This window comes from Meles meles, chromosome 2, assembly GCF_922984935.1.
Source record: "Meles meles chromosome 2, mMelMel3.1 paternal haplotype, whole genome shotgun sequence".
NCBI classification, from domain to species: domain Eukaryota; kingdom Metazoa; phylum Chordata; class Mammalia; order Carnivora; family Mustelidae; genus Meles; species Meles meles.
In genome coordinates this window covers 18,484,912-18,509,254 of record NC_060067.1, presented here as the reverse complement: position 1 = coordinate 18,509,254, position 24,343 = coordinate 18,484,912, and the positions used below count along the sequence as shown (strand labels likewise).

The 24,343-nt window shown below is 37.2% G+C and overlaps 1 protein-coding gene across 17 annotated transcripts in view; it reads left to right on the top strand.

The window, feature by feature from the left end:
- Positions 1 to 24,343, top strand: part of ADGRL3 (adhesion G protein-coupled receptor L3) — an 811,968-nt gene that overhangs the window by 671,527 nt on the left and 116,098 nt on the right. For all 17 annotated transcript variants that reach the window (XM_045993750.1, XM_045993732.1, XM_045993758.1 and 14 more), the window contains 4 exons: positions 15,666 to 15,849; positions 16,775 to 16,897; positions 22,724 to 22,932; positions 23,643 to 23,819. In XM_045993750.1, coding sequence (XP_045849706.1) covers positions 15,666 to 15,849; positions 16,775 to 16,897; positions 22,724 to 22,932; positions 23,643 to 23,819 — 693 coding nt within the window. The remainder of the gene's footprint in view (positions 1 to 15,665; positions 15,850 to 16,774; positions 16,898 to 22,723; positions 22,933 to 23,642; positions 23,820 to 24,343) is intronic.

Here is a 24,343-nt window from a genome sequence, read left to right as displayed (position 1 = left end):
AGCCAACAGTGCATGAAGGGTTTAGTTCCTTCGCATCCTCGGTAACACTGTTATGCTCTGTCTTTTTCGATAATAGCCATTCTAGTACAGGTGAATTGGGAAGTCCTCAGCTCCAGTCATGGAGTGGGGGCAGCGGGCAGGGGACAAGGCAGGGGACAAGGCAGGAAGTCCAGGAACCAGTGCAAAGTCATGTGGCTCCAAAAAGAGATGCATGGTTTTCATGAGACTCTGGGAGGAGAGTACGACCTCAAACCACTGAAGAACAACTGCTTTCATGTTCTATAAATGTTACCAGAACTTAGATTTACATTTTTTCCCTCACTTTTTAAGTAGTTCTCATTAGCAGGAAATAAATTTTAAAAATCTTTAAAAAAATTTTTTTTAAAAAGCTTACAAAGTAATTGAAACAAGCCATCTGTTTATTTTAGTTTGGAACTGTGATTTCTGCACTGCTTATTTACTAATTTAGTTTGTTTGTTTTACCTTAATTATCCACTAGAGATCTCTATCCTAGGCATCAGCCTGAAAAAATAGTATCTCTCTTCACCTATGAAAAAACACCACGTAGTAGTTAACAACAGACACATTCAGGAATTAATAGTTGAGCACAGGGGCCCAATAGCCTTATCAACACTGGGAATACAACAAATGCACATAATAGGCAAAAACCTGCTCTCCCTCCTAAGGTAAATGCTCCAGGGGCAGAATATAAATAATACCATAAGTATCCAAAAAATATGGCATATGAGATTATGATAAATACTAAGAAAAAGAAAGCAAGAAATGCATCACTGAGTGATAGTGAAGTATGCAGCTATGCAGGAAAAAACACTCTAGCAGAGAGACAGTTCCTGAAGTAGAAATAAGCCCGTGCTGGTGTTCCAGAAGCCCAGTGCAGCTGGTGTGGTGTAAAAGAGAAGAGGGTCACAGGGCGTGCATCTGCGGGATGGCAAGGGCCCAGATCTGATAGAGCGTTGCAAGGACACTGGCGTTTATTCCCAGAGACACCGTAAGCCACTCGGTTTCTGATCAGAGTGATGACATGAACTAATCTGTTTTAAAAAGTGAAGCGTAGGTTATTGCAGGAAAACGAAGGGCTGAAACCCAGGGCGACCAAGGACAATAACGGACAAACAGAATAGGAGTGTGAGATGCTGACATAATTACTCAGGTTCAGGATTTTTTTTTTCTTGTAAGTGTAACAAACAGGACTTGCTAGAGGTTGGATGTGAAATGTCAGAGGAAGGGGAGTCAAACATGACAGAAAGCGTTTTACAGGAGCAACCGGAAGGATGAAGTCACGATTGGGATGGTCTGTCTCCAACCAAGTTGGGACACGCACAACAAGGGCTTCAACTCCGGGGCTTGTCCGCTTTGCGATCCCTATCCCTGGGCAATGCAGGTGTTATGTGTGCAGTCGGATGTACAAGCATGAAGTTCAGCTCAGAGGTCAGGCTAGAAAGAGTCGTTTGGCAACCGTGGACTCCCAGTGGCATTTGCAGCAGATGTGCGTGATGCCAGGGGAATGCGTGTAGGGAAAGGAGAGAGAAGAATCTAGGCCTGAGCCCCAGGACAGGATCCAACTCAAAGGAGTCAGGGAGAAGAGAAAGCAATGAAAGCCAAAGAGCAGCCTGAAGGAACAAGGAAGCATTCGGGAGTCTGCCGAGGGTCGTGTTTCACAGACGAGGAAGTCGTGCCCAGGGCAGCTGGCTCTGCTCAGAAATGCTGATGCAGCATTTCAATGAGGAAACATAATGTCAACTTTTGCTTAATTAAAAAAGAAAAATCCCAGAGCCCATATAGCTATATTATGGTATGGACTGTCTAAACATTTTACCTCTTCCTTTCATTTTTGGGCCTTTAATGCAGACTTTCTGTGAACCCAAGTTCCTACTCGCACCTTTGACAAAGAGCAAATTGAATTATGCCTGTTTTACTTGTCTGCCTTTGGTGCATAAGACACGAAGGATTCTAACCTCCATTTATACTGCTAGGAAGAAATTAATGAGTATTTTCAAGTTCCTTGTTTGGTCACTTAATTGGCTGTATGACAAAGAGCTCCGTGGTGCTTGTCAAACAACTTTCGGAGTCCTCTAATGATTTGTGCTTTGCCTGACTTGTGATACTATTCTGTGTGGCCTGTCAGGCTGGATATCCTTGTTAAAGTGGCTAGAATAAATTGGGTAGTGGTGTGCATACAATGTAGTATATTAACTACAGCAACAGGGAGTACTTTTAGCAGATCTTTCAAGAGATTTCGATGTTTGCCCATAAGCATCAAAGCCAACCCAAACTTTCATTTAATATAATTAAAAGGACATCTGAAAGTAGTTTGAATCACAGCAGGTTCTTGAGGTTTCGTAACCCTTTGTTAAAACCCTGTGAACTTAATATATTTCACAGCTTGATAAATCTGCACTTGATTTGTGTCAGTAAGAGAGAAAATATAAATCTGCACCCTGCGTGTTTCGGGTGCCCTGAACCTATTGCTAAAAGACATTGAGATCAAAGAAAGTGACTTCCATCTACAAAACCAGAGTAGTTTTCTTTAGATAAAGAAGTCCTAAGAATTCTGTCCGGTAAGTTGTAGTCCTGAAATGCTGTTACAAAGCCATCATTGAATCAGAAGACAGTAAAACCGTATGTCACGTATGCAGGGTAACTTATACAGGTCATTATTTAACTTGGACAGGTCAGTTCTCTTTTAGAACCCAAATAATTAAAAAACCTCTGCAGGACGATGGCAGATGTTGATGATGGAGTTCCTACTCTGACGTGCAAAGAACATCATTCTGGGAATCTCTCAGAATTCCTGTGGTGAACGTGTCAGGTCAAGCGGTGAGGGCTGCTTTCCAGAGTCATTTCCGACTCTTCCATTTTGCACGTTTCCCATTAATAAACAAAATGTTCCAGCTGCTCTTTGTATATACATGGTTTATGAATGCTTCAGGGAGTAATTCTTATGAGGGTTAAAAAAAACCCTTCTGTTTTTAAATAAAATATTTTCATCTAAAACAAAAATATTTTCCCACTTCTCTTCACCAAGCTGCATCCTCGCTTGTAATTTTTTAATCAGAGCCTGGGTCATTACCTAACTTTAAAATTGTTCATTTAAAACCATTTCTAATGCATCCTTGCTTTCTGAAGGGTTTACCTGCAGAAAGGTTTTTGAGTACATGGAATATAAATGGATATTATATCTGTGCAAACACAAAAAGAATACACATCAATTTACTTTATTTCTTTAGTATCTTCATGATCACATAAGCAAACCAGAAGGAAAAAGATATTAAAAATAGCATTGCAGATTTAAAATCCTACTTTCTGAAATTATCATTACCTTTTCTCGGGCAGGTCAGAAAAGAAATGAAAGTTTTAAGGTGTAATTTATAGCAAAGCAGTTGCCTGATGACTTGGAACCAAACAAATGATTTTTTTAGTACTGCTCCCAACAGAGTTATAATTTTCATATTTTCCTTATCTAATGTACGAATTTTATACAGCTAGTAGTAATGAAAACTTAACTAGGTAGCTTAAACAAACCAGGGCTTTATTCACATGCATGAAAAAGAAATGCAGACAATGTAGTTAGTCCAGGATTAGCATGAAAATTCCACTCCAGAAACCAAGGCTTCCTCTGTTTTTCTATTCTATTATCTTTAACACATGGACTTCCATCCTCAGCATGAGACGATGGCTTAGACTCCAGTCATCTCTTCATGCTAATCTCTACACTGAAGAAGGAGAAGGACAAGTAACTAAAAGATTCATCTCTTTTTAGAATGTTCCAGAAGATGCATAGGTGGGCAGTGTCCATTGATTCTGTGTCTAAGTCAAGGAGTGTTATTGGGCAGCTAGGATTTTTAGAGGCAACCAAAAATACTACTTTTTCCTCATGTGATGGTACATATTGATATCTTCATCTAGTTTTGATATAATAACCTACCATAGATTTAAAACCATATAGGGTTACTTTTGAACCCTACCAATTAAAATTTTCTTTTGATGATTCTGTTAGTTATGGTCTTGGGCAATCGTTTTGTTAAAAAGGTTATTTCAAGGGGTGCTCAGTGGGTTAAAGCCCCTGCCTTCGGCTCAGGTCACGATCCCAGGGTCCTGGAATCAATCCCTGCATCAGGCTTTCTGCTCAGCGGGGAGACTGTTGCCTTCTCTCTCTCTGCCTACTTGTGATCTCTGTCTGTCAAAAAATTAAATAAAATCTTTTAAAAAAAAGTTATTTCAAACTATTTTCAGATAGCATTTTTCTTCTTTTTAAGTAGTAGTAGTTGTTGCTTTTTAAAAGCTAATATAGGCACATCGTTTAAAATTCAAAAAGTAAGAATAATAAAAATGTCTTGCCCACTTGCCATGGCTGTGCCTTGCAACGGGGACATGCCGCTCACAGCGGGATCTAGTTGGAACGTGCCTCCTGGAGTTGTAGAGCGCCGTCACTCTCTCTCCCCAGGCATTCAGCTTTCCTCCAAAGCAATCACTATTATCAGCCTCTTAAATATACTGCCAGAGAAGACTATGTTTATCTTTATCCATGTTTTTACAATATTTTTTTCATAGATCTTATTATAAACCATAGAACAGTATTGTTCTCTATGGTTCTCTCTGCTTCCAATGAGGACTTTGGGAGTCGCTTGTGGTAGAACCACAGAGTGGGGCAGCATTCCTCCTCAGAAAGGAATAAATAAGTTTAAGTAAGCAAGAATCGCAAGGTAGCTTCGTATCATGGTTTACATCAACAAAACAACTTAAGTCTTTTAGTAGGACATGGGCTGGATAAACTGCCATACCAAATAATGGAGTACTCCCTCAGCCGCAGAAGGAACGAGGTAGATCTTGAGTTGGTTTAGAAAGGCAGGTGCGCTGTGTTAGAGGAGAAAGCAAACAGGCAAGCACAAACCAACAGATAACAGCATGATTATACGTGATATCATGATAAGATGATATATCACATATAATCATGATATGATTATATATACGGTCACATTTGTTGGCATGTATATGTGAATATTTCCATGTCTGGAGGGATCCACGACAAACTCTTGAAGTGATTTCTTGTTTGGGTGAGGTTGCTGCTGTTGTCCCATAAACAGACTCTCAGGTTTTAGTTTATATACTTCTAAACAATACTGTTTACAAGCATATACTTTTTTAGGTTTTCTTTTTCACTAATATACATAATTTTATATATTTATATGTCCTACTTCAAAGTAAAAATTCATAAAACTGTAACGATCGTCCCTCAAGAACAGCTTCTCTGTGTGGTTTTTTTTTCTCTCTCTTTGTTTCACAACCATTCTGCCAGTTCTCAGAAAAAAATATCTAGAGTCATTATCATTTCAAGAAGAAGGGTATTTTGGATATTTTTACATTCGAGTTCATTTTGCGAAACCGGTGGTAACCCTCCTCCCTAACCCTCTGTGATACCACACTCTTCTGGCTCTGTTTTCTTCATCTCAGATGTTGGTTATTCTTTCTACATTTCCTCCCCGATCATTAGTGTTTCTGGGTTCTTCTTCTACAGGTTTCTCTGGGTAATTTCAGACATGCCAATAGCTTGCATCTTATTTAACCTCATTGTGCCGAAACCTATGTCAAGAACAGATGTTTGAGTAAGGTGCTGCTGAGGGGGTAGGAACATGCTCCAAATATGCCACTTTGCCATATTCATTATTTTAAGCTAAAAGCAACAGACATATGAAATTAACATTATCTTCCATTAGTTTCCCCTATATATTTCCCAGTTACTTTCCTATAGTTTACCGTTCCTGAAAGCTTAAATCCTTTTCCTTTATCTTGTCACTTCTTCCCAAATGTGTTGTTCTTTTGTTTAAAAAATTACATAGGGGCACCTGGGTGGCTCAGTGGGTTAAAGCCTCTGCCTTCGGCTCAGGTCATGATCCCAGGGTCCTGGGATCTAGCCCCGGATCGGGCTCTTTGCTCAGCGGGGAGCCTGCTTCCTCCTCTCTCTCTCTGCCTGCCTCTCTGCCTACTTGTGATCTCTGTCAAAGAAATAAATAAAATTTAAAAAAAAAATTATATAAACTTGCAGTCCTAACTGCTTCTTTAAGCCTTTGTTTTTCCTCTATAAGTTCCTATATGCACATAATATTAAATTTATTAAATTTAGAATTAAATGATTGAATGCTGTCAAATAAATCTATATTGTGTTGCAGGAATTAAATAGAGCTATAAACTTGGCTAAAAATATTAAATAAAAGTTTAATGCTTTTTTTCTGTTTATCTGATGGTTTAATTCTCAGGTCCTGGAATTAAATCAGTATATATCCTAAGCAGGTGGAGTAGAGGGAAGGTTTTTCCTTCCTTACCAGGCTTCTGTAGACCTTTTAAATTGATTCCATTCAAGTACCTTGCATTCAAAATAGGCACCTTCTATCTTTTTTTTTTTTTAAGATTTTATTTATTTATTTGTCAGAGAGAGAGGGAGAGAGAGCGAGCGAGCAAGCACTGGCAGACAGAGTGGCAGGCAGAGGCAGAGGGAGAAGCAGGCTCCCTGCTGAGCAAGGAGCCCGAGGTGGGACTCGATCCCAGGACGCTGGGATCATGACCTGAGCCGAAGGCAGCCGCTTAACCAACTGAGCCACCCAGGCGTCCCCCTCTATCTTTTAATGAACAAAAATTTGCTTCTCTTTATTTCCACTTTAAATGAGTGCACCTTGTTGCCTGCACTCAAATTCTGTGCACTGCGTTTGTTTTCCTTACCAACTGACTTTAATCAACAAATTTTTTAAATTGCCTGTGGAATCCCAACTTTTCTTCATCCCCAGAGTCAGAATGTACAGATTTGAACCCTGGTTCTGCCCTAAGTCTGTTAATTAACCTTTAGCAAGTTACTTCACTTTTTCTTAGTTTTCTCCCTGCAAGATGAGGATATTCATTTCCACCTCATTTAGTTACTGTCAAAATTAAAGGACTTGATGAATAAAGCATTCAGATGAGAGTTGAGTACATACTCAATACATATATTTTTAAATGTTTATTTATTTGAGAGAGAGAGCGCACACAAGCAGGAGGGGCAGAGGGAAAGGAAGAGAGAATCTTAAGCAGACTCCATCTCAGTGCAGAGCCTGCTGTGGGGCTCGATCTCACAACCCTAAAGTCATGACCTGAGCCTGAACCAGGAGTCAGGTGCTTAACTGACTGCACCACCCAGGGGCTCCAATATTCCATGCATATTAACCATTGCAATGTATATCACTTCTCTACTTTAAGTTTTTCAGTGACTTCTTACGGTTTTTAAGAAGAATTGTACATATGAAACATGGTTTGCAAACTTCTTTGGAAACTAGTCTTCACTCACTATCTTGCCACTGAACCCATTGTACACTGCTCTGCCATAGGAAGGAATCCTTTTCAGTTCCTGGGAGGTGTTTGTTCTGTTTCCCGTCCATGTCTATATGCACATGCTCTGTATTTTGCTTGTTTGGCCAAAGTTGAATTTAAGCTTGGAATTCTACTTCATGGAGCCTCGTCGATACAGTGCTTGAACCCTGTGTTTCCACTATTAGAACGCTTGCCATGTTTCTACTTGTTTAATAATCTGGTGTCACTATATTGTCATTACTCTTAAGGACGGGGAACATCTGTCTTTCTTGCAGCATCCCAGTTGAAAGTACTTCATTAATATTTGTTGAATAAATACTGAGTTAGCCAGAAGTTTAAGTCAAGTTTATAGCTCTATTTAATTCCTGTAACACAATATAGATTTATTTGACAGCATTCAATCAGTTAATTCTAAATGAGATTTTTTAAATTCTACAATAAATTACAGTTTGCTAAAAGCAGGACATTTTTAAGCAACAAGGGATCTCTTAAAGAGGCAGAATCTTTTCTGTGAAATTTAAGGTTCATCTTGTTCTACTGTTAAGGGCTCTTATCACTATATTAAGGTCAGTTGTGTTATATAATCTAATTTTAATTAAGATTTGAAAATGCCAACACTTCACTGCAATAGAAAAGGGAGTTCAGAGATTAGTAGTTTTTATATGTTTAGTAATATTAAATGACAGTGATTATAGAAAGAACCTTAGGTTATTGATCAGATGTGTAAATATCAGTCACTCAACTTGACTTCTAATAAAAAACCTGCAAGTTCAAAACTGTTTTGAAGACTTCTCTAACGTTCGACCTTTAAAATTTTCATTTGAATCAATATATAAGTGTAGATTAGACTACAATGTGCCCTATTCAGTAATGATTTTAAACTTTTACTCCATTTTCTTTTATTTTCAACTGATAATCTTCATATCAAGAAGTCAAAAATGAAGAATTAAAGCTTTATTTTTTCAAATTATAAACTAATAGAAGCTATACTATATATGTAATTATGTGTAATATAATATTGCACACACACACACATACATATATATATACATATATATAATCAGAAAGCAGGGGATGGGAGCAGAGAACAGAAAACTTATTTCTCTTTGCATATCTTGAGGTTTACACATAAAGAAAGAATATTTAAACATAATTACATATATAATATGTAAGAATTAAATAGCCACGTTCAGCATAATGATTACAGTACGTATTGATGAAGAAATATTGCATTCAGGAGAACACATCAAAAAAATGATGTAGAAGTAAAGAGTAAAATAAAATTTTATATCACTGGAGAGTTTTCCAAAAGAATGTCAGCAATTTATTACCATGAATTCATCCAGTGAGAGGAAATAATTGCTCTTAACTTTCTAATGGGCTGCCTAATGATAATTTGTGTATTTATAAATGTCTGCTTTATTGTAACACAAAAGAACTTTTAAAAAATACTGAATGAGCTTAATATAGGATTCATTTTCCATTCTGTTTTGTTGGGGGGGGGGCATTTTCATACTCTTACTCTAAACATATCTAAATATATAACTGCTTTGTTTTAAAATATTTACTGGCTGAATATTTTCTATGCAGTAAAGCCCGAACTTCTATCATCCTGAAGATCTAACTGCTCCTTACCATTTCTCCCACTATACCATCCTTTAACATTCTTTTTCCATGCACCATACACTCTCCTCATCCCAAACCCAGAACATTCCTCGCCTTAGTACCGGCTTTGTTTTGTTGTAGTCATTAACTTGCTTACTATGCCCTTTAGCCTCAAGTCTCTTCATTATAGGTGAGGCAACTTTATTCATCTTTTAGTGTCTAACTCAAAATCATGCACCTTCTGGGATCTTTTCTTGATCTTCCTCTATAAGAATTCATTACTTTTTGTCCCATATGCTGTGAGCTCTTAGCTCCATTTTGTTTTACCTTCTGCTTTGGAGTGTAGACAAATTGAAAGCTGACTTTATGTTTTCCTCTCTTTCCTCACCTCCTCCAACATTGACTTCCCTAGTTTTTGCATTATCATACATACTTAATAGGACCTCATCGAATTACATTGAAAGTGAGCTTTGGTACACTTAAAAACATTTTGGAAAGCTTTTTGTAGACTATATTGTTGTTATGCCTTGTGGTTTGCATTTACTACAATAGCCTGTGGTTCTGCTTTTCTCCTTTTGAACTCTGATTGTCTTCTTAATTCCCTCTCATTCAGCCTGTCTTCCCTCCAAACCCTGTGATACCTGAGCACTTCATTCTCTTAGAGCCCCTCTTGGGAGACATGGCAAAAAGCTGTAAAACTAAAAGGTGTTTTCATTTTCTTATTACATATAAGATCATTAATGATTTGTTAGTAAAAGTAGGTTATCTTTGCTTACTGAGCATTTCGAGTGTCTAAAATGTCTCACAGGCACTAAAATTTACCCTTGGAAGACACCAGTGAACATGGTCTTTCCCCTAAGAACATCATAATCTCGTTAGAAAGCCAGACCATGAGTATGGATAGTTCTATTCAAGGTGACTAAGTACTAAAATGGGAACCCGTTATGGCGCTGAATCTCTAAATGATAAGGATTCAGTTAATATTGACCAGTTACTAGGTTTTTGTTTGTTTGTTTTTTGGAGGTTTTTTTCCCCCCATTTGTACTTACATATTCTTTGCTCTCATAAAACCAAGAATTTCAGAGATTTTTTTTCCCCTACTGGTATGAAAATGGAGAAGACTCACTGAAGTATGAATCTTCATTAGAAAGCAGTCGTTCATTGAACACTTATGATGTGTTGGGCAGAGTTTTGGGCACTTATAAATGACACAGAGTTGCTGGCCTCATGAAGCATACCTTTTCTTGAATGAGAGTTCTGAAATAGCCATGTAGATAAATACATATTTCAGATACTTTAGATAATGACTCATGATACAAAGAAAACAGAAGAGTTAACAGATTTAAGGGTGGAGGGATTCTCCCTAGCTTTACTGAAAATTGAAGACTTCTTTGTACCTGAGCTAAAACCTGAATGAGCTTATGATTAGCCTATTTTCAGAAAAATGGAACAGCGGTAAAGTTACATATCTTTTTTTAAAATCAATTAATTTATTTGACAGAGAGCACAAGCAGGGGGAACAGACAGAGGGAATGGGAGAAGCAGGCTCCCTGCTGAGCAACGAGCCCATTGTCAAACGGGACTCAATCCCAAAACCTTGATATCACGACCTCAGCCCAAGACAGACACTTAACCAACTGAGTCACCCCTGCACCCCTTAACGTTACATATCTTTTCACAAGCATTCATTCTATTTGAGGCTTTAGTTGGGAGGTTTTCAAATGAGGAAAGAGGGGTAACTAAGTTCTCCAGATGACTTTGCTTACTTAAGTTTAAGATTTACTGCTCACCTGGGTAAGAAGTGCCATTGATAGGACTCTCATTGCTGATCCTGGATATTTCACAAGAACATCCCTTGGAATAATGACAAAAGTTGTTCCTAGAGAGATATATATAGCTGCCCTCCCCCAAATTTTCACAATAGTCATAGCAAATAAGTAAATCCTCCTTTTTGAAATAGTATGAGAATACATTTTATAACATCCTTTAACAAATATACTATAATTAAATGCTACAAGTAAAACTAGTCAAATGAATTTGCCTAAGATCTGAGTTTTATGATAAGAAGATCTAATAATGTTGGGTCCTGCAAATATATGTCCCGAAGGATATAGTATGCTCATGATCCTACTAGGAATCTAAGTGAATTTTACACTTTCTAACTTATATTTGATTTTTAGAAACAGTCAGAAGTCACTTTAAAGTCTAGCCATAAACTATATAATGAGAAGAGTGACACGTAATAGCAGAAAAGCCCTAACTGTCTCAATTTGAAACATAATGAACCTTATTTTCTCATGTAGCTCCCACTTTGTTGATTTGTTAAAAAACATAAATATGTCCAAAGACACACTGAAATTTAGTGACAACGAGAATGCAAATTTCCAGTGCCATCTCCTATTCAGTTTCTAGTGATTTGGAAAAGAAAAAAAAGTGAGTTAACATTTAGTTTCTGACAAGGACATTGTTGATTAAATTTATTTTCAGAATTTTAGATTATTTCATTTTGTACACATCAAAACCATTAGATGATTTCTTTTCTTTTTTTTTGTTCTCGTGGATCAAGTCTTGTCTTTATGACAAATGCTGGGTCAAGTGTATTTTCTTTCAACTTTATCATGTAAATTTTAGATCGGAAAATTATTTATAGCAGAAACAGAGAAGTCAGTGAGAGCTTTTGGACACTAAATGATGTCTCCACACCTCACTTTAATCAAATTCATTGTACCTTCCCTGTTCAACTTTGGTTCCAAGCATAGTTAAGCTCATGTTCTTGTAACCAAATAAAATGAAAATCAACCTGTTTTTAAAGAGATGTTGTTGAACTAATGAAAGCAATGCAAATAACTAGTTTGACAAAACAAAAACAAAACCACACATATCATACATATGATGATACAGTGTCAGCATTTGTGGGTAAAACTTACAAATGCAAAAATGTACAAGGAAAACAAAATACAGTCTTTTGTCATTGAAGGGTGTGAGTAATTGGCCTTCATTAAGCTGGTTACAGGGACATGTCAACAAACACTAGAAAGTTTAAACAAACTGCATTAATTATAAAGCTATTAGACTGACTTAACCATGCTGTTCAAACTTCTAAAATACACATTATGAATTATTTAATACACATGTTCCTGTCCTGGCCTATTCCTCAAAGCTTCAGGTGATATAGTCTTTAGTAGTTAAGTTGTAAAACAGGTTGATTCATGAAGGTTACATTGTAGAAGTTAATCCTTTGGGATCTCACTTCAGAGCAGATATTTTGTAATTATCAGGTATAACCTATGCTTCCGTCAGTGAAGACCTCTCTTCCTCCCAAGCTGGACTTAGCTATCCAATGAAAGTCCATGTAAGGTTACACCTTGAACATGTGTTATGAGCCAGCCAACATAAATGCATTTGTATCACCATGCAGTACAAAACGGTTATCCTGTCGTCTCTGATTTGTGGATAAACTGCAGACAAGTTAGTAACTTGCACAACATCATACAGCTAGTAAGTGGCACAGTCCAGGTACGAGCTCAGCAGATGGGATTCCCAATTCCATATTCTGGTTTTCGCACAACAGAATTCCATGTGTTGAAATTTCCTTATGTTGATACTTAAGCAATCACAGCACATGCCTTTTTTTTTTTTTTTTTAAGATTTTATTTAGTTATTTGACACAGTAGGGGGAGCAGCAGTCAGAGGGGGAGGGAGAAGTAGCCTCCCCCAAAGAGCAGGGAGCTTGTTGCGGGGCTTGATCCCGGGACCCTGGGATTATGACCTGAGCTGAAGGCAGACGCTCAAATACTGAGCCATCCAGGCACCCCACAACACGTGCTTTTTAAACCTATTTTTTTTTTAAGATTTTATTTATTTATTTCACAGACAGAGATCACAAGTCAGACAGAGAGGCAGGCAGAGAGAGAGGAGGAAGCAGGCTCCCTGCTGAGCAGAGAGCCCAATGTGGGGCTCGATCCCAGGACCCTGGGATCGTGACCTGAGCCAAAGGCAGAGGCTTTAACCCACTGAGCCACCCAGGTGCCCCAATACGTGCTTTTTAAAGAAGAATAAATAAATATTAGATTTGTGCCTAACCCGTCCAAAGTTTTAGGACCAAATATTATGTCTGCCATTTCTATAATAAGCTTTGAAATCATTTGGGCTTTAATAGAAAACTTCTTTAAGGATCTGATTTATGGGCGCCTGGGTGGTTCAGTGGTTTAAGCCTCTGCCTTCGACTCAGGTCATGATCTCAGGGTCCTGGGATCGAGCCCCACATCGGGCTCTCTGCTCAGTGGGGAGCCTGTTTCTCCCTCTCTCTCTGCCTGCCTCTCTGCCTAGTTGTGACCTCTCTCTCTCTGTCAAATAAATAAATAAAATATTTAAAAAAAATAAAGATCCTGATTTATTTGGGAAGATGGAATTGTCATAAATGTACTTAAAATTTATAACTATGAAAATATTGTACTACATACATTTTCGTAGGCAAAACTAAGATAATTTAATAAGGGGTGCCTTTGATTCGTTAGTTACCAATTCAAACACGGTATTTTACCTAATGCAGTCTATTGTAAACAGGTGGCTATTTAGAACATTCTCAGAGTTGACCATAGTTATTTCTTTTTCTTTCTTTCTTTTTTATTTTTTATTTTATTTATTTGAAAGAGAGAGAGAGAAAATGAGAGAAAGAGAGAGCATGAGAAGGGGGAGGGTCAGAGGGAGAAGCAGGCTCCTTGCCAAGCAGGAAGCCTGATGCGGAACTCTATCCCGGGACTGCAGGATCATGACCTGAGCCCAAGGCAGTTGCTTAACCAACTGAGCCACCCAGGCACCCCAGTTGTTTCTTTTTCTTTTTCCTTTTTCCCTCCTTTTGCATTTCTTAAATTTTAAAAAAAATGAAAACAATAAAGGGCAGAGCAGAAATGTTGCATTATCCCCAATAAAATTTTTCCTGAGATAAGACTTACTCGGTGTAAGATTCTTCACTAATCTTACAATGGCTGCTCCTTAAAGAACAGGCATAATTTCTGTTGTGTGTGGGATTTTCAGAGCATTTCTAATGAATTCAGAGCATCATCTAATCACGGAAAGAATACTTCTTTGCACTCTGGAGGTCGATGTTCTCTGGCTTCTGAAAATACCTAAACTTGTTTTTGTTCATTTGTTTCCTATGTGGCAACTCCTTTTTGGCATATCCTCTTGGCATTATCCCTATAGAGAACTTCCTGGAAAGCAAGTCATTTTGTTGTGAATGGCAATGCTTTTGTCTGGCTTCTAGGTCATGCTTTAAACTCAGAACACATGGCAGAACTTAGCACGCTATGTGAAAACGCCCAGTTATCAAACCCATGAGAATTTTTTTTGGTGTTTTTTTGTTTGTTGTTTGTTTTTAAATGATGCAAAGTACTCAAGTTGCAAGTAGGACTAGTTTACATGAAAGTCCAGTGATGTTGATTTTGGGCCAGAACTTGGATTAGCTGGGAAAAATATCCAGAAAAAACAACTCTTATCAAAAGGCAGATTAGTTTTTGAAGCTGGTGTTAATTGGCAGCCAAGGTGTTTCATTATGAAGCTGAATTTTTAACAGTTATGAGTCGGTTACTATGAAAACACCAGCCAGAAGAAAACACGGCAGTGCAATGGGTATTTCTTCAATCTCTCCTAATCCTTCTGCCAACGTGTCAATAAGATGAGGCTTGTTTTAAAACACCCAAGCACTGCGTAGAAATTGCCTGTGTTGGCTGTTTATTCAAATTTTTTCTCGATTGGGTGCATATCTCATAATCAACAGATTCAGGGATGATCACTTTCAAACTGCAGGTGTTATATTTTTTCTATTTTGCAATTCTGTGTTTGAATGAAACCTTAAGAAGATCTTATTGGGAGAACCGTTTTTTGTTTTGTTTTGTTTTGTTTGTAACCTAGAGCATAAAGCTAACCACAGGAAATATATAAATTGTAACTAGGGAGATGATTCTTTTGGAGGAAGCAATGAGTACTGTGGCTTTTTATCTCTTTGTGTACCTACTGCTGATTTTTTTTAAAGGAAAACACCTGAGGGCCACAGGTAGCAAGTTCCAACTGTTTATTCCCTTCCCTAATACTAAACAGCATGAAGAAGGTTTTTCTTCACACATAACATAGCCCAAGCCCCTGGGAGTGTGTATGCTTTGATATTTCTCCCATTCTGACATTTTACCAGCTGGCTAAGAAAAAAAGTTGGTTTGCTCAGTGAGTCCTCAACTTATAGGCGACAAATTCTTGTATTGTCCTGTCTGTCGTCAACCCTTTAACCTCTGCTACATTCAGCATTTAGGTTTATGGTGATATGTAGGGGGGAAAAATGATTTTTTGTGGTTGATATGATAAAAGTGTTGGCTTAAATTACTTGCCAGCAGTTCCACAGCCAAATAATTTAATTATGTGATTATAGTCTTATTGAAGCCTTTGCTATTGATTCTAAGAAGCAAGCATGGATCTATTTGTTCTCCTTCAAAACAAAAGCTGGTTTTTCTCTTGCCTTGCGGTCTCAGCTAGGGCTTTAAAAGAACACAATAATGAATGCTTCTGCTGCAGCAAGTCACAGGGGAGGCTAGGACAATACTGAACTCATGCACACCGCTGATCCTTGCTTGCTGAGCTACATGTACACCTGGATTTCTGACAGCTCTGTGAGTTCACTAGAGACCTCTGTCATTTTGTTCATCCTCTTGTAGGCGATGGTCGAGACAGTTAACAACCTTCTCCAGCCACAAGCCTCAAATGCGTGGAGAGACCTGACTACAAGCGATCAGCTACGGGCAGCGACCATGTTGCTTGACACTGTGGAGGAAAGTGCTTTTGTCCTGGCCGATAACCTTTTGAAGACTGACATTGTCAGGGAGAACACAGACAATATTCGTAAGTGGCCTTTGTTATACAGAAGGACCAGAGACCCTTGGACAGCAGAAGAGAGAAAGAAAAAAAAAATTCTGTGGTAGTGCAGGTATTATGAGTGAATTTACTTCAGTGGAGATAAGTGATTTTTTTTTTCTATATATTTATATTTCTGCCATTGGCTTAAAAGAGTCATTCCCCGTAAGCATGTGTGTTACCCTCCTTAGGATATCCCAATATTGGATATATTAGCCTGAGATCACTCACAGGTCCTTTAGTTAGCTAATTAGTTTTTTATGTCTGTGTGTATCCATGTCTGCCTTGCACTGTTTAAAACTTCTCCTCCTAACAGTGCCTATGGGTCACGTCAGTTATAATAAGAATGTCTCTGAATTATGTATTATTAAAAAATCACTCATTTAAGTGAAGGTGATAAGACAGTGTTTTTTTGTAATTGTGTTATTGGCTCATAAGGAGTATAAATCTATTTTTGTTGTGCGTAAGGATGTAACTGACAGCTTTATTTCAGAAGATTTGATAAAGCTGTTTCAAACTTATTAGATTTAAAGATCGATCAATATTGATACAGTAGTGCAGCTCTAGATCATAAAGAGACTTTTACTTAATTCACAAAAGAAAGCTAATATTTTGAAGATATAGTAAATGACAAAGGATAAGGATTTGAAACTGATTTTAAATTTTAGGCTTTATAATTGATATATTTGTGTTCTTATTTACCTGTTGAATAGTTTTTGTCTTATTTTAAAGATAAAGTACTAAAGAAATACTTTTGAAATAAAACATTGAACTACTATTCATTTTGACTACTATAAATTATTAGAACATTAGTTCCAGTATTTTGATTTCAGATATATTTCAGTAATTTGGGAAATCATCTTAGCTTTAGTGTATTTCTCAATGAGCGCTCATAACTCTTTGCCATTAACAGAATTGGAGGTTGCAAGGCTGAGCACGGAAGGAAACTTAGAAGACCTAAAATTTCCGGAAAACATGGGTCACGGAAGCACTATCCAGCTCTCCGCAAATACTTTAAAACAAAATGGTCGAAACGGTAGGTTAGAGTTTTTTTGTTAAACGTGGTGAGATTGAACTCGTCATCAATTTCTCATCGTCATCATTTCTTGGCTTGGGGGTTTAGATCTGCTATCCAAAAGCTCTCTTTCACTCAACTATTCTATCTCTCTTCTTCCTCCTCTTTCCTATCTTACGCACCAACAACATTGGTTTGTTTGAACAAAATATATTTGTTCTATAAAATTCCCAGTCAGATTTGGAAATTGTTCTGTTCCTTTTCAGTTGCCATACAATCAGAAACTTGAATCTGAGAGGAATTAATGAACAACAAAATCCAGATATCTGACTTTTTTTCTTGAAAGGAGTAACTTATTGCATTGACAGATTTAGTTTCTAAAATTTTTAATGGAAATTTTACTTCTAATTTTAAAGTTGTGTTTTTTTCCCTTATTCACTAGTTTTGAAAGTGTTTCTGTAGTTTCTTTTGAAAAGCATACAGAAAATTTAAAATGTGAGAAGATGAGTTGGGGGAATGGTACTGGTCAATATAGGTCAGTTTGATACTAGTTTAAATTCACTGAATATAATGAGAATTAAATAAAATCATAGAGAAAATATGTCTCAAGTTGTCACTGTATCAATTTTCTTTAAAGATTTTATTTATTTATTTGTCAGAGAGAGAGAGAGAGACAGAGACAGCACAAGCAGGGGGGCAGGAGGCAGAGGGAGAACCAGGTTCTCTGTCGAGTAAGGAGCCCGATGTGGGACTCCATCCCAGGACCCTAGGATCATGACCTGAACTAAAGACAAACACTTAGCTGACTGAGCCACCCAGGTGTCCCTAGTATTAAATTTTTAAATTTATTAAATTTTTACTTTTTGCCAACTAAAGGAGACCTTTGACCTGTTAGATGATGGGAAGATGGCCTCAGGCTGTAGCAACCAACTCAGAGGTGGCATTTCATCGTGCAGGGTGCATAGTTTTAAAGAAAGAAAAACCCGTTGAATAATACCAAGACAAAACAAATTATGGCTGTTGTCAACAGAACAGAATTCTTTTAAGGTTGGAAATCGTGTAAGTGACCTTATAAGTCATTATATTGCTAATTTGACTATATGAATTTTGAGGCTACAATAAGATTTTCTATGAAGCAAAATCAGATTTCTGCATTAGCTTTCCAGCTGCCTTCCCTCTCTCCACTCTTCCTGCCTCCGGACAGAATATCCAGTTGACAAGGATCTTCCGGAAACGTAAATCTGACCAGTTTGCTTCCGGTTGCATTCAGAACAAAATCAGAGGATTTTACTAGGCCACCAAGTGCTTGTCCACTTCTTTGCTGCCTCACCTGCCTCACTTCCTGTCTGTCTTTAGCTTGCTTTCTATGATTCAGACAGTCCAGTCTTGATCCTTTTTCTTTTTTATTGAGCTAGAAGTGACGTAGGACTTTATATTAGTTTCAGGAGTACAATATAATGATTCGATATTTGTATATATTGTAAAATCATCACCACAGGAAGTCTAGTTCACACTGATCACCACATACAGTTTTATTTTTTTCATGTGATGAGACCTTTTAAGAGTGAACTCCTCAGCAACTTTCAAAATATATAATACAGTATTATTAACTTACAGTCACTATGCCATATATTACATCCCCATGACATTTATTTTATAACTGGAAGTTTGTACTTACTGACCTTTGTCACCCATTTTGCCTATCCACCGCCCCCTGCCAGGGGCAGCCACCAGTCTGTTCTCTGTATCTATGAATTTAATTTGTCTTATTTATTTTTTTTTTTTAGGATTCCATATATAAGTGAGAATATACAATACTTATCTTTCCCTGTTTGACATATTTCACTTAGCATAATGCCCTCAAGGTCCATTCATGTTTTCATAAAGAATAAGATATCATTCTTTGTTAATGGCTGAGTAATATTCCATTTTCTTTATCCATTCCCTTATCAGGGGACACTAAGGTTGTTTACATATCTTAACTCTTTTGAATAATGCTACAATGAACATGGGGTACAGAGATCTTTTTGAGTGAGTGTGTTTATTTCCTTCAGATAAAAACCCAGAAGTGGAATTACTGGAGGATATGGAAGTTCTATTTTTAATTTTGGGGGGCACCTCCAGTGTTCTCCACAGTGGTGTGCCAGTTTACATTCCTACCAGCAATGCACAAGGATTCTCTCTGATCTAGTCTTGAATATACCAAGAGTGTTTCTGTGTCAGATTTTTGCATTTTGTTTTCTTCCTGGAATGTAGTTTTTACATTTCTTTACATAGAGGCTTCTCTTATCATTTACTGTTCAGTATAAATCTTACCGCTTCAGGAAGGGAAGTTTTTCTCTGTCTCCCTGAAGGTACACCATTCTTTCCTAATTGCTCTTTTCCCATTAGCCATTTTATACTGTTGCTTCCTCATGGGGATTATTCACTTAACATCATATGAAATATTATTATTATTTTTTTTTAAGTTGCTGCTTATTATCCAACTTTCCCTCTAAGTGGTAAGCTCATGAGAGCAGGGATCTCTTACTTGTCCCCTGTTGTATGTAACACTTGTACCTGGCACATGGATAAACTCTCTTAAGAATTTCTCAAATAAGTGTATGAACTTTCAGATATAAAGCTATTGGCAATGAAAATATGGTTATATTAATCATATTTTGTTTTATACTCATTTATTTTATTTTCTAAAGTTGTGTGTGTGTGTGTTAGATCACATTTAAGCATTAATTTTGGAGTGCAGAATCTGTAACAATTATACATGACTGAATGCATTGATAAAACAAGGGGGGATATCAACATGACACTGTCCTGGAGGTGGAAATTGGTAGGAATTATCAACTGGCTATCAACCAGTTAAAATTGTTACTGTCAACAAGGGGGGGGAGATGTTCTTCTGAAGTGTAACCTTCCAAAACTTAGTATTTTCATACCAAATCTAGAGAAAAGCACTAAAATTAAATGCTGTGTTGTAACAGATAAGAAATATTTAGTGAATTACTGTTCTTTGCTGAGTACATGTTAACAGATGTGGATTGGAAATTTCAGAATGTCCCTTTCCTTTATGTAGCTCTTATGATCTCGTTGCTAAATTACGGAAAGGATACGGGATCTGAGATACATAGGATCAATGAGAAGGCTGGAGAACTGGGCCCAGAAAACCAGCAAGAGCTAGGAGCTGGCAGCAGCCCGTGGCATCACACAGCGTCATTGCTTGCGATGTCACGGCTGCCACGAGGGAGGTGTAGGTGAAGGCGGCGGCTGCTGCATCACCTCCCGCTTCCTTGTGTCACTAGCTCCTCATCTGAAGTCAGAGACGAGTGCAGATGATGGGAGGCATCGAGCTCTGGTGTCCAGAGCAACTTCTTTGCAAAACAGGCTGGGAAAGCCAATGTGCATCCATCTTGTGTCTATAAATCCCCAATAATTGGGAATTTTCCAAACATGGGAGCAAAGTTTAGATGTTGGACCGTCCCCTCCCTCCTCAAAAGAAATCTATTAAAATTTCCTTGTTCTTATTCCCACTTGCCTCTAAGATTCAGGGATAAGGATTGAGACTTCTGTGATAGTCAGGACAGTGCCTATCTGGACAGCAGCTATCAGGACAGAGCCGATGTGAATTCACACTGGAAGTAAGACATAGGGATTGATGTATTTTAAGAAAGAAAATGATATAATCAAAAACATCTCACCTGCGTGGCTCAGTCACTTAAACAAGTACCTTCAGCTCAGGTCATGATCCCAGGACCTGGGATGGAGCCCCGCATTGGACTTCCTGCTCCACTGGGATCTGCTCCTCCCTCTCCCTCTGCCCTTCTTCCCCATGTTAAAAGAAGGTTAATTTTACAGAAGATTGCAGGTGGGAGATAGTCATAAGAGAAAAAATAAGGTGGAAGGATATATGGAGAAAGTGACTTTTGAAGAACATGGTAATTGTGTTCAAAAACAGATAAGGATTTTGAGTCCTTGTTATGGTTGTTTTCACTGCAATTGAAATATAATTCACATAAAATAAAATGCATATCCCTTAAGAACGTAGCTTGATGAATCCGACAGTTACACATTCCTCTGTAATATTACCTAAAGTAAGATATAAATCTCTTCTATTGCTCGGAAATTGTTACCCGTTTCCAGTCTTCTTACCCCCTCTCCCCATCTGATGAAACTACTCTCATTATGACCTGTATAGACAAATTTCACCTGTTCTTAGACTTCACTCAGCTGGAATCATATAGTATGTGCTCTTTTCTGTCTGTGTTCTTTAACCAAACACAGTATTTTGGGCATTCTGTCATCACGCTCTAATAGTAGTTTCTTCTTTGTTCTATCAGTTGTTCTTTATTGATGCATGGTCGATTCCATTATATCGTATGCCATAATTCATTTGTCTGCTGATAGATTTTTTAGTAGTTTCCATTTGGCAGATATTATAAGGTTGCTATTCATCTTATACAAGTTTTTTTTTCCTTTATAGATTTATATTTTAGGTTATCTAGGAAGGGTAGATATGTTCAAATTCACAGAAAAAAAATCACCATTTCTCCAAATAGTTGAACTACTTCTCATTTCCACCTGCAGTGTGCAGGAGCTGTAGCTGTTCCTCATCTTTATAATAATAGCGTGACCAGTCATTTTGATTTTAGAAATTCTGGTGGTTATGAGATGGTATCTCGGTGTGATTTTTCATTTTTATTTCCATAATTACTAATGATGGTGATAATTTTTCATGTTTCTATTAGCCTTTCATGTATTTTTTTCTGAAGTATATGTTTATGTCTTTTGCCATTTTCATGTCTTATTTATTCACTTTTTGTTGATTAGCAGAAACCCTATATATAGTCAGGAGTCTAATATATATTATTGTTAATATAATATTTATATTATAATTTTATATCAAAATATAATATACAAAATATATGTAATATATTATACAAAGTATGATATATTATTAACAATAAATAATATTGTTGATATAATATTTTGATAGACACATTTTAAATTTTGATAAAGTGTAGTTTACCTTTCTTTCTTTCTTTCTTTTATGGTTAATGTCTTTCAGATCTTATCCAAGTCATCCTTGCCTACTTCAAGATCACAAAGATCCTCTATTTTGTTCTAGAAATTTTATGGTTCTGGTTTTTATGTTTAGGTCTATGATTTGTCTTCAAGTCCTTAAGTTTGTGGGGTTTTTTTGTTTTGTTTTTTAAGATTTTATTTATTTGACAGACAGAGATCACAAGTAGCCAGAGAGGCAGAGGTGGGGTGGGGTGGGGAGCAGGTTCCCTGCTGAGCAGAGAGCCGGATCCAGGCTGGATCCCAGGACCCTGGGATCATGACCTGAGCTGAAGACAGGCTCTAACCCACTGAGCCACCCAGGCACCCCTAAGTCTTTAAGTTTTGAGTAGAGCGATTCATTCACTTTTTAAAATACTGATAGATTGGAGGCACCTGAGTGGTTCAGTGGGTTGAGCCTCTGCCTTCAGCTCAGGTCATGATCTCAGGGTCCTGGGATCGAGCCCCACATCGGTCTCTCTGCTCAGCAGGGAGCCTGCTGCCCCCTCTCTGTCTGCCTCTCTGCCTACTTGTGATCTCTCTCTCTGTCAATTAAATAAATAAAATCTTTAAAAAAATAAAATAAAATACTGATAGATTGTTTTTCAGTATCATTTGACATTCCTTTTCTCATGAATATCTAGGCACTTTGGTTAAAATGAATGCTTAATTTTGTTGTGAATGTATACTGTATGGCTTTGATTATAATTTAATTAGAAGTATATAAATTTGGTGGAATGTACAAAGTAATCAGAGTTTCTTCCCAATTTATAATTCACATTTACATTTTTTCAGGAGAGATCAGAGTGGCCTTTGTCCTATACAACAACTTGGGTCCTTATTTGTCCACGGAGAATGCCAGCATGAAGTTGGGAACAGAGGCTATGTCCACCAATCATTCTGTTATCGTCAATTCCCCTGTTATTACAGCAGCAATAAACAAAGAGTTCAGCAATAAGGTTTATTTAGCTGATCCTGTGGTGTTCACTGTTAAACATATTAAGGTAAGAAAATGCCATGATAAGTTCAGTTGTCCACATTGTCTATATCTGTTACAGCACGAACGTGAACTAATTTTCCTTTAATTTTTCCTATTATTTGACAGATAGCAATTCATTATCTATAAAACGATAGTGGTGATTTTTCTTTCCTAAGATGAGGGAGGAGAATAACTCTTGAATATATAAAAGCTTCTGATAAAAATATTTGAAGATGGATTTCTAAATGTGTCTCCATAATTAAAAAGAGTTAACATATTTAGTGGAATTGGACATGGCTTCACATATGATGTCACAAGTAATTATGTCTTTGTGCTTAGATATATTTTTAGGTATGTACAAAGATTGTATTATAAAGTGAGCAAAGATTTCTAAAGGCCGTCTTTTCAGAAATTGTTTAGAGTAATTAAATTCTTTATAATGTATGTTACTTTGAAATTAGTTAAAGTCATTCTGAGACATTGATACTAGTATTCCAATAATATTAATTTTTTAAAAGGCAAACTTACCTCTAATTGGAGGAAATAAACAACACTATATATTCAAATTTGCCTAGGCTTAATGAAGCCTACTTAATCTGAAAACAGTGGTGTACATCTCCACAAAAGTTGGACCAGAGTATGAGGTGTGTTAGATGTAAAGAAAATGCCTGCCTATTGTACGTGATCGTAAAGGAGTTATTGGCTTTATTGATTTTGTTTTTTCCTCCTCTGTAGCAGTCCGAGGAGAATTTCAACCCTAACTGTTCCTTTTGGAGCTATTCCAAGCGCACAATGACAGGTTATTGGTCAACACAAGGCTGCCGGCTTTTGACAACCAATAAGACACATACTACATGCTCTTGTAATCACCTGACCAATTTTGCAGTTCTGATGGCTCATGTGGAAGTTAAGGTAAGATATATGCCATAAAGTAAAGGTAGCGAAGCATATGGTCAGGATATCACTGCAAGAAGTCCTAAGCCCACAGTCCCGTCTTACTTCAAAGGTTTTCCACTTTCTTATTAATTTTGTTCAGAAATTCTCTGGAGTTCAACCCGTATCTTCCCGGATGATTCAAAGAAAGGTTTTTTGTTTGTTTGTTTGTTTTTTTGTTCTATTAGCAATATAGTTTATAAAATTGCAGTTCACTTATAAAATAAAATTGTACTTATAAAAATTCCCCTTAGTCTCCACTGTTCTTAGTTCATATGACTAAAGGAGACCATGTGACCAAATCAAAGTAGGACACCAGGACTGAAGGCCAGTGCAGTGGGGTCAAGAACCAGGTCTGACATTAAATACTGCCAAACTGACTCTTGGAAAGTAGCTATTAATTAGCACGATTAACAATGCCTGTAATGCAAAGGGTATAGCAAACGCTAATATAATGTAATGGGTTTTCTCCATTCAAGAAAACTCATGCTAAGGAAAAATCC